Source organism: Triticum aestivum, chromosome 5B (assembly GCF_018294505.1).
Source record: "Triticum aestivum cultivar Chinese Spring chromosome 5B, IWGSC CS RefSeq v2.1, whole genome shotgun sequence".
Classification (NCBI taxonomy): domain Eukaryota; kingdom Viridiplantae; phylum Streptophyta; class Magnoliopsida; order Poales; family Poaceae; genus Triticum; species Triticum aestivum.
Genome location: NC_057807.1, coordinates 656,366,475 through 656,378,046, shown reverse-complemented (window position 1 = coordinate 656,378,046; position 11,572 = coordinate 656,366,475). Strand labels below are relative to the sequence as shown.

Sequence of the window (11,572 nt, the reverse complement as noted above, 5' to 3'; positions counted from 1 at the left end):
TAATTATAATAATTTCACATAAAGAACATATTCAGAAACGAAGATCTTGTCAAATTCCTAGTGACAATGTGGAGAGTGTGTCAAAGGAACATCTGTCCTCTCCACATTCACCTTCCTCCATGGGTCCATTGATTCCTTGTTGACAGAGCTTTGGCAATTGGGGCAAGTGTTGGGGAGGATATGTCATTAGCAACACATCTTCAGAGTGCAACATTTGTCGATGTGCTTGATCTAGAAGTTGGTATGATTGGTTTAGACAACATTGATGTAAGAATATCTAAAATGGCCAATGTCAATTATTGTTTGATTTTAATTAAAAGGCCCAGGGCCAGTTCTTTTGGGGCTTATGAAACTGACCCCAAAATAACTTTTAGGCTTCTGAAATAATATTTTAGACTGAGATTCCATAATAAGCTGGGGAGGGGGCAACTTATTTCCACAGCCAGCCATAAGCCCCAAAAGAACTAGCCCCTAGTATGATGGTTGCTAGAAATAAAAGATTAAAATCCAGGTTTAACTTCCCTGTTGACCAGTGATATGCAGATTTTTGTTTTTTCCTTCATTTTTGATTTCATGTGCATTATCTTTTATTTTATTTTTTGTATTTTTTCATTTTTGGTTCCAATTTCCCTTTCCACTTTCTATTTTTACTTTTCCATTTTTATTTTTCAAAAATAAATACACACATTTGGAAAAATATTTTTTAAGATGTGAAATATTTTTTAATTAAATAGTTTTTCTTAAAATGCAATACCACTTTTAATATCTTACTGCACATATTATTGACGTAAGTATTTCATAAATGCATGAAAACCCTTTAAATTACATGAACATTTTATAAAATGCATGGGCACTTATTGAATTACATCAAAACTTTTTTAATGTGCTTACAATTTTTAAAATGACACGATTGATTTTCAAAATATGTGGATATTTTATTAATTACTGGTCATTTACAAAATGGTAAAATTTTGTTTTTTGCTAATTTTCCTTAGGCCACTCTAGATTTTTGACATTTCACTCTTGTCATTCTTAATTTTTGACAATTATGACAATTGCCATTCCCGTGGCAAAAGCAAAATTTTCAGAGTGGCAATTGTGATACATTTCCAAAGCTAATAGTGCCAAAAATAAAATAAAGTTATTTTGCTTTTGCTATGGAATGGCAATAGTGATAATTTTCAAAAGCCAAGAGTGGTATGAAATGTCAAAATCTAGAATGGCATAAGAAAAATTGACAAAATCTAGAGTGGAAAAAACAAAATTTCCCCTTAAAAATATGCTTTCGAAATAAATACGGAGAGGGAACATATCCGAAATTATATATAGATGGAGAAAAACAACGCGATAGGGGTGATAGGGGTGCCTAGGTTGGCACGTATTTCGGCCCAGAACACGAGAGGCCGGATGACTGTCCAGTCTATCTATCTGGTCTCAATCCTCAAAAATAAAGAAAGAAGTCTATCTGGTCTCTGAATTCACCGGACGGTACGACTGTCTTCTGGTTCCGACGTCCACAGTCCAAGTTCCATGAGAAATCAATCTATCCTCTCGAAAAAAGAAGAAGAGAGAGATCGATCTATCATCGCGATGGACCATGCGGCGCCGCGGGCCAGGGATTGGTCGCTGCTGCCCCTCGACGTTCTCTCCTCGATCTTCGTCCGGATCGGCGCCGTCGACGTCCTCATGGGCGCCGGCCTGGTGTGCCGCTCGTGGCTCGAGGCGGCGAAGCTGCCAGAAGTGTGGCGGGCCGTGGACATGGACAAACACGAGGTCGTGTTCGCGAAGTGTAACGTGGTCCTGCGCGCAATGGCGAAGGCGGCCGTCGACCGTTCCGACGGGCAGCTTCGGTCGTTCGCCGGCAAGCTGTTCGTCACCAACGAGCTCATCAAATATATCGTGGAAAGGTGTTTTTTCTTGCCTTAGCTTTCTGTTCGAAGTTTTGTTATCAATTACAGCTCTGCATCAGTCAAAATCTCCGTCCTGTACTGCATCCCTTGAAAAACATTGTTTTCACATTCACTCCTTTCAAAACATTGCACCATTGTTTGCAGATCGCCCTCGCTGACTAGCCTTCGGCTTGTTTCCTGCCATGTCCACTACCTCGCCAGTGTTATGCAAGAGTCGGCTCCGATGGAGCTGCGTTCCCTTGAGCTCTACGACACTTACCTCACCCTTACAGACCTGACGTCTGTCGTCGAGAGCTGCCCTCTCCTACAGGTTCTTTGGGTACAGGACTGCGTTCAGGTCAACATGAAAGACAAGCAGGCCCTGCAAGCGAAATTTGCTAGGATCATTGGATCAAGACCCTAAAGCTTGAGCATGATGATATATACCGTACAGTATCTATCATTGAGAGAATGACCAAACTACCACCAGTGACCAGTCAAACTAAACTTGCCAAAATAGCATTCACTTCAAAAAAAATCTAGTCACTCGGGTGTATGGGCGTGGACATGCTTCTAGGTCGGTAGTTTCAGTGCGATGATTTGTTTCACTACAGTTCCTACTATTTCGAGAGCTACGATTGTGAGCACATTCCCAAAGAAAGTTAAACAATGGCAAAAGCTTTGATATGTCATTTATTAAGAAGAGGAGATGAGAGAAGATATTGTCTTTATGATTTGGTACCTTACCCCAGATTACATCCATATGTTTGCAACGGAGCTTTACGAATATATGTGATAATTAATTGTGTTTTTTTTTCTAGCTGATGCATTTGATATTTGTCTCTAGCGTTGTATTGCAAGGGGTTGTCATTATATTATAATATGTTTGTTGAGAAAAACAGTGGGTTAATTTGAGTTTGGTGATGAGGGCACTATTCAATTTCGATGGGCCGCCTATTTGAAGCCCGAAAACTTGCAGTAAGCGCCAAGTATAGATCTATTCTCTCCGTTTCGAATTACTTGTCTCACGTATGGATGTATCTAGATGTATTTTAGTTCTAGATACATCCATTTCAGCGACTAGTAATTTGGGACGACAACAAAATTTGTGTTACAAACTCTAACACCATCATGAGCTTTGGTTGGGTACCCCCCCCCTCCCCCCACACACACACTTTCAGAAAGGTATCATGCATCAGTTTCAATAGTTTTCGAGGAATCCCCGCTCCGCGTTCGTCGTCTCTAGGAAAAGAGATCATGCCAGTTGTCTCTTCGCTGCCACAGCTGCAACGCTATAGCTTCTGCCGATGCACTTGCTTCGCAGCATCAGCCTTCGACTCATCCCACGTTGTGCGGTTGTGCACCACCGCCAAGCAGTTGCAATGCATCTTGGACAGTTGCTGCCATGCCCGTAGTCGTAACCTTCTGTGTCTTCATCTTTTTTTTCTCTCGAATATGCATGAGTGTGTATATCATATATTAAAGAAGAAGGGCAAAGCATGCCTCCACAGTTACATTGCAAGCATGCACGGCCTTACAACACGTACACACTCCACATACATCTATACATATCCTACTCCTCCCTATTCATCCACCGATGTAATCCACCCAGGAACCCCTCCAACGTCCCTTCGAACAGAACCGCTGATGTCCACAACGCGCACTCACTAGTAGAAAAAGGGTCAAATCTAAGATACATTAGTACCGGTTTGCATTTGAGCCGGCACTAATGTGCCCATTAGTACCGGTTCAAATGGCTAGGCGGGAGGAGATCTTTAGTACCGGTTCAATGCGAATCTTTAGTACCGTTTCGTGCCACGAACCGGTACTAAAGGTGCTGGCCGGCCACCAGCATCTTTAGTACCGGTTCGTGGCACGAAACGGTAGTAAAGAGATGGTTGCAGGTCTATTTTTAGTCCCAACTCGCTCCCCTAGCAAGATTTTTACCACCTTAAATATGTTACTTTCTCAAACTATCACAAGCATTTGGTCTTCATTGAACTCTATGTGTAGGATTTGTGGCTGCAATAGGAGTCTTCGCCGGTTCTTAAATCGCGGTAGATTCCTATTGACAATTTAGATTCTATACAAAAAGATCATTGATGATCAATGTATTTTTTATGTACTTCTCTGTAGCAGTAGCACGTTTTGGCTGAAAGACGATACTGATCGTTGTATTTTTTCTGCGTTCAGATGCATAATTCAAATATGTTACTTCTCAAAGTATCACAAGCATTACATGGGCAACTTGCGCCGTGGGGTTACGTGAACTAGTCGCTTTTCTTTCTCGTGAAGAAAGAAAAAGGCGATCTAGCTTCTAGCGCTAGCGGACTCACTTCCGTCGCCGGCCTCCGGCGGCTCCACTCCGCCGGCGACTTCGGTGGACCTGTGTCCTCGGGCTTCGCTGTTGCGACGGCGTTTGCTCCAGCGCCGGCGCGGAGATTCGGAGGTAGTCCAGGAGCGGATGCAGATTGTGGTCTGCATCGGCGGCATCTGGAAGATGGTGGATCGTGTGGGTTCATGGTTCGTGGATGGCAGGTATGGTTTTCTCCTCCGGCGTCTTAGTCGTGTGGGGGTGCCAGATCTGGAGTTCGATGGCATGTCCGGGGTGTTGCCCCGGTGTGATTCTTTCAACGGTAATGGTTTCGCTTTTGGTGAACCACCTTGGAGGTCCGCAAAGCTGCATATCAGCGATGGAGCCGCTTCGAGCTTAGGTGTGAAGGTGATCTGTCATTGTTTCCTTTGGTGGCTGCTATGGTTGTACCGGAGGCCTATGACGGGCGTTGGTGTCAAGCTCAAAGGTTTCTTCGGCCTTGATTGTAATTTTTACTTCTTGGATGTTGTTCCTTTAATTGTGCAAAGGCTAGCAAAAAAAAGTAAATACAGCAAAAAAATTCCTCAGAAATAAATAGAAGAAAAAAATAAAGCAGAAAAGAAAAATTATATAAAAAATTACTCAAAAATAAATAGAAGAAAATGAATAATGCAGAAAAAAACTATATAAAGCAAAAATATTCACAAAGAAACTAAATAAAGCCAAAAAAACTACTTAGAAATAAATAGGAGAAAAAAATAAAGCGGAAAAGAAAAAACTATATAAAAAAATTACTCAAAAATAAATAGAAGAAAATAAATAATGCAGAAAAGAAAAAAACTATATAAAGCAAAAATATTCACAAAGAAACTAAATACAGCAAAAAAACTACTCAGAAATAAATAGAAGAAAAAAAATAAAGCAGAAAAGAGAATACTATATAAAAAATTACTCAAAAATAAATAATGCATAAAAGAAAAAAATATATAAAAATAGTTGGGGCGCTGCCCGGTGGGCCTGCCAGACCTACAACATGCAAATTCAGGCCCAAAAGGGCCGGCTGGCTCACAGGGCAGCGCGCCCAAGTTAGGCCCAGAAGCCTGTTATATAGAGGAGTTCGAAAGAGCAGCCGTGGCTGGGTTTATAAACCAGTGCGACTGCCCTTCGCTCGGTGAGGTGGGACTAAACATAGTGCACCGGAGGTGGCAGCGCACAACCATTAGTACCGGTTGGTGGCTCCAACCGATACTAAAGGCCCTCGTTTCCCGCCGCTTGGCCTGGCCAAAAATGGCCTTTAGTACCGGTTGGTGGCTCCAACCGGTACTAAAGGCCCCTCCTATATATAAGGCACTTACAAAAAATTAGTTTATATATAGGGCACTTACGAAAAATCAGTTCGATCGACAGTTTTTCTCCACTTCTCGCATGACATATCTATCGCCGCCGCCGCCGTGCCATCGCCCCCGTCGCCCTCGATCGCCGCCCCCACCGCCCGTCGTTACCCTCCCCGTCGTCGCCGCCCCCGCCGCCCGTCGTCACTGCCCCCGCCACCCGTGACGGCCCCGCCGCCCGTCGTCGCCGTCCCCGCCGCCCCCGCCGTCCGTCGTCGCCGCCCGTACGCCGCTCATACCCACACACACACACATAAACATACACACATACACACACACACACACACGCACACACACACACACACTACATACACATATACGTACACACACATACATACACACACAGTACTATACACACACACACATATTTTTTTACTTATTTTCTGTTTTCTATTGTTTAGATTAATGTTAGATGAATTCCGTAGATAAGAATGTTCGAATTATAAGAATGTTAGAATTATTTGAACTAGTTTATTTTTAGTAAAAAAAATTAGGTATATGAGATTATTTGAACTAGTTGAATTAATATAACTAGTTTATTTTTAGTAAATACTTAGTTGAACTAGTTGAATTAATAGAACTAGTTTATTTTTAGTAAGAAAAATTAGGTATATGAGATTATTTGAACTAGTTGAATTCATATAACTAGTTTATTTTTAGTAAATGCTTAGTTGAACTAGTTGAATTAATATAACTAGTTTATTTTTAGTAAGAAAATTTAGGTATATGAGATTATTTGAACTATTTGAATTAATATAACTAGTACAATATTTTTAGTAAATGCTTAGTTAAACTAGTTGAATTAACATAATTAGTTTATTTTTAGTAAGAAAATTTAGGTATATGAGATTATTTGAACTAGTTGAATTAATATAACTAAAATATTTTTAGTAAGAAAATTTAGGTATATAAGATTATTTGAACTAGTTGAATTAATACAACTAGTTTATTTTTAGTAAATGCTTAGTTGAACTAGTTGAATTAATAGAACTAGTTTATTTTTAGTAAGAAAATTTAGGTATAAGAGATTATTTGAACTAATTAAAATTTAGGTATATGAGATTTTAATAGAACTAGTTTATTTTAATAAGAAAATTAATAGAACAAGTTTATTTTTAGTAAATGCTTAGTTGAATTGAATTAACAGAACTAGTTGAATTAATAGAAGTAGTTGAATTAATTAAATTAGTAAGTGTTTAATGTTTCGCCTATATGAACATAGGAAATGTCGTCTGACGACGAAAAAGATTTCATTATGTGCGAATACTGTGAAGACCAGCGCGGCCTGTGCGACAGAAATTTCCTTGTTGATGATAGGCGATTCAGCATCAAGCTGGATGAGACCTTCGAATTCGATACAGTAAGTCACAATGACATGTCTGTTTTCATAATTAATCATGACTTATATATGCTTCATTTGCTTCAACTTATAATTTTTAATTTTCACTATTCTATTAGCGCATCCCCTGCCATGCAAGAATTTTTGTCTTGGATAAGATAGGTTTCAATGCTATGAAAACTATGGAGGTAAAGAGAGTTTACCTGAAAACTGAGCATGATTATACTTTCAACATCAAAGTATACAATGGAAACACGTACACCTATTTTGAATGCAAAAATTGGCAAGCACTATGCAAGGCTTATGCATTTGAGTCTGATATGGTTATCACCTTTGATATTCGTCCGGAAGATGATCTTGAAGGTAATAGAGATATCTGGGTCGATGTGCAGACGCCTCCAGTTCTACCATTATGTGAGTTATTCTCAACTATATTTTTGTCTTTGATATTGATTATTCAAAAATATTTGACAACTAATTTCTATTGACAGCTTATTTCCATTCAAGCAAACATGTCCGACGCTTGGTAGACATGACCTACTACTGTCCCGGAGTTGAACTAAACTGCGAGGAGATAAGTCATTATGTTTCATGGCTTGCGGATCTTCATACTGTCAAGACAAATTTTCTTCCTTCACTTAGAAATGTTAGTACTCAAAACGTGCGACCAATAGTGATCGTATTGAACTACGGTCACATCTATTTAGGAATGATGGTAAGATTTTTACTATTTGTCCTCAGTGCATCTTTTGCATACATAATTTTTTTGCTAAACTTTCATTGCTAAGTATATTAATTAAGTATTATACGATGTTCTTCAAGAGGGACTCTGATACGTCTCCGTCGTATCTATAATTTTTGATTGTTCCATGCCAATATTATTCAATTTTCATATACTTTTGGCAACTTTTTATATTATTTTTGGGACTAACATATTGATCCAGTGCCCAGTGTCAGTTCCTGTCTGTTGCGTGTTTTTTGTTTCGCAGAAACACAATATCAAATGGAGTCCAAACGGGATAAAAACGGACGGAGAGTTTTTTTGGAATATTTATGATTTTTGGGAAGTGAAATCAACGCGAAACGGTGTCCGGGGTGGTCACGAGGTAGGGGGGCGCGCCCTACCCCCCCCCCCCCCCGGCGCGCCCCTGACCCTCGTGATCCACCTGTAAGGCGGTTGACGCTCTTCTTTTGGCGCAAGAAAGCTAATTTTATGAGAAAGATCTGGGCGAAAGATTCACCCCAATCGTAGTTATGGATCTCCAGATATAAAGGAAACGGTGAAGGGGTAGAATCAGGGAACGCAGAGAACGCTGAAACAGAGAGATAGATCCAATCTCGGAGGGGCTCTCGCCCCTCCCAAGCCATGGGAGCCAAGGACCAGAGGGGAAACCCTTCTCCCATCTAGGGAGGAGGTCAAGGAAGAAGACGAAGAAGGGGGCCTCTCCCCCTTGCTTCCGGTGGCGCCGGAGCGCTGCCGGGGGCCATCATCATCACCGCGATCTTCACCATCAACTTCACCGCCTTCATCACCAACTCTTCCTCCCTCTATGCAGTGGTGTAACCTCTCTCTTACCCGCTGTAATCTCTACTTAAACATGGTGCTCAACGCTATATATTACTCCCCAATGATGTATGGCCATCTTATGATGTTTGAGTAGATCCGTTTTGTCCTATGGGTTAATTGATGATCGTGATTGGTTTGAGTTGCATGTTTTATTATTGGTGTTGTCTTATGGTGCTCTTCGTGTCGCTCAAGCGTGAGGGATCCCCGCTGTAGGGTTTGCAATATGTTTATGATTTTCTTATGGTGGGTGGCGTGAGTGCAGAAGCACAGACCCGAGTAAGTAGGTTGTTTGCGTATGGGATAAAGGGGACTTGATACTTTAATGCTATGGTTGGGTTTTACATTAATGATCTTTAGTAGTTGCGGATGCTTGCTAGAGTTCCAATCATAAGTGCATATGATCCAAGTAGAGAAAGTATGTTAGCTTATGCCTCTCCCTCAAATAAAATTGCAATAGTGATTATCGGTCTAGTTATCGATTGCCTAGGGACAAATAACTTTCTCCTAACAAAAAGCTCTCTACTAATATTTACTTTATTGCATCTTTATCTAAACAGCCCTTAGTTTATATTTTCGTGCTCTTTATTATCTTGCAAACCTATCCTTTCACACCTACAAAGTACTTCTAGTTTCATACTTGTTCTAGGTAAAGCGAACGTCAAGCGTGCGTAGAGTTGTATCGGTGGTCGATAGAACTTGAGATAATATTTGTTCTACCTTTAGCTCCTCGTTGGGTTCGACGCTCTTACTTATCGAAAGAGGCTACAACTATCCCCTATACTTGTGGGTTATCAAGACCTTTTTCTGGCGCCGTTGCCGGGGAGTCATAGCGTGGGGTGAATATTCTCGTGTGTGCTTGTTTGATTTATCACTAAGTAATTTTTATTTGCCGTCCTTAGTTGTTTTCTATCTTTAGTTATGGGTAGGAAACGCAAAATACCAAAAAAATTAGTTGTACCTACTGCTCCAATGGTTGAAGAACCACTCAAAATCTATCACACTACTGAAGCTTTTTACTTGGATCATCTTCGATCCCTTTGTGCTCGTGCTGAAACCCCAACTAGCTTAGTTGAGGGCAAATCTTTAGATGAGCATGCTTGTTATATGTGACACCGTATATCTGAAAAAGGGAAATTATTATGGGGTCAAATTCAACGTTTGCAATGCTATGCTTGGAATTTATGTGAAATATATGATGTTACTTGTTGTTCTGTAGACCCTAAGAAACACCTACCCTATGAATGCTTGTTTAGTGATAATGGAATCGTATCTTCGTATGCTAAGGGTGTTTACAATTACTATGATGTTCAACAGATTGAAGAATTTGTTGTTTTTAAGGGTGCTTTGGAAATTGCTTCTTTGATTGAAAAGTATGATGCTACTCTTTACAATTCTGAATTTTTTGCCATACTTGAATATTGTTATGAGAATTATGCTTCTAATGCCTATGTTAAACAATATATCGAGGCTTACCGCGCTGTCCAAGAAGAGAATAATATTTTGCAGGAGCCTATGGAAGAGGAAATTGATGAAACTGTGAGCTCATTGGATGAAAAAGATGATGAGGAGAGCGAAGAACAAAAGGAGGAAGAGCGGATTGATCACCCGTGCCCACCTTCCAATGAGAGTAACTCTTCAACTCATACATTGTTTAATTCCCCTTCGTGCTTACCGAAGGATGATTGCTATGATGACTGCTATGATCCCTATGATTCTTTTGAAATATCCCTTTTTGATGATGCTTGCTATGCTTGTGGCCAAGATGCCAATATGAATGATGCTTATGGAGTTGAACTTGCTATAGTTCCTTATGTTAAACATGAAATTGTCGCTATTGCACCCACGCACGATAGTCCTATTATCTTTTTGAATTCTCCCGATTATACTATATCGGAGAAGTTTGCACTTATTAAGGATTATATTGATGGGTTGTCTTTTACCGTTGCACATGATGATTTTGATAAATATAATATGCATGTGCTTGCTGCTCCTACTTGCAATTATTATGAGAGAGGAATTCTATCTCCGCCTCTTTATGTTTCCAACATGATAGAATTGCAAGAAACTGCTGATACTCCCTCCGGTCCTTTTTACTCTGCACATTGGATTTGCCGAAAGTCAAACTTAGCTAAGTTTGACCAAATTTATACTAGAAATTATTAGCATCTATAATATCTAATAAATATAATATGAAAATATATTTCGAGATGAATCTAATGATGTTGGTGTTGTTGTGTAAATGTCAATAAATTTTTACATAAAATTGGTCAAAGTTGGATGAGATTGACTTCAGACAAACCTAATATGCAGAGTAAAAAGGACCGGAGGGAGTACTATGCATTGGCCTTTACTTGGTGTGCACGAATTGTTCTTTTATGACATGCCGATGCATAGGAAGAGAGTTAGACTTCGTCATTACATGATTTATGTTACTTTGTGCTCATTACTAAATTACAAATCATGGTTAATTAAAATTGGCTTTGATATACCTTGGGATCCGGGTGGATTCATTACTTGAGCACTAAATGCCTAGCTTAATGGATTTAAAGAAAGCGCTGCTAGGGAGACAACCAGGAAATTTTAGAGAGTCATTTATTTCTGTTGGGTGCTTTCATATAGTTTAAAAACAAAAAATAAAGGGGGAACCTAAAAACTTTTCAAAAAGGAAAGTGAAAGTGAGAAAGACAAGCATTGTTGAAGTGGGAGCTAGCCTTGAACTTTGTTCATGCTCACGGAAACTTTGTGAATCTTGATTACAGAAACTTTTCAATAAAAACAATTATCCCCTTGTAAAATTCCATTGTATTATAAAAATAATGTGCCAAGATTTTCCTTTAGGATGTTTACAATGCTTGTTGGTTTGTACGGTGCAGGACAAAAACTTTGGCTGTAGTGCGCGATTTGACATTTTTAACTGGAACGTCAATTGGTTCTGATTCCTTTTGCACTGCCTTGCTGTACAACTTTTTTATTTTTTCTAATCTTGGTAAAATTTTTGGGGTACCAGAAGTATGGTGGATGTTCAGATTGCTACAGACTGTTCTGTTTTTGACAGATTCTATTTTTGATGCA

The 11,572-nt window shown here is 39.6% G+C and overlaps 1 protein-coding gene across 1 annotated transcript; it reads left to right on the top strand.

Moving 5' to 3' along the window:
* The first annotated feature begins 1,547 nt into the window (after positions 1-1,547).
* On the top strand, positions 1,548-2,474 carry LOC123117448 (putative F-box/LRR-repeat protein 23). The gene is made up of 2 exons (XM_044538199.1): positions 1,548-1,907; positions 2,055-2,474. The coding sequence occupies exons 1-2, from the start codon at positions 1,591-1,593 to the stop codon at positions 2,311-2,313; spliced, it is 576 nt and encodes a 191-aa protein (XP_044394134.1). The 5' UTR covers positions 1,548-1,590; the 3' UTR covers positions 2,314-2,474.
* The last annotated feature ends 9,098 nt before the right edge of the window (positions 2,475-11,572 follow it).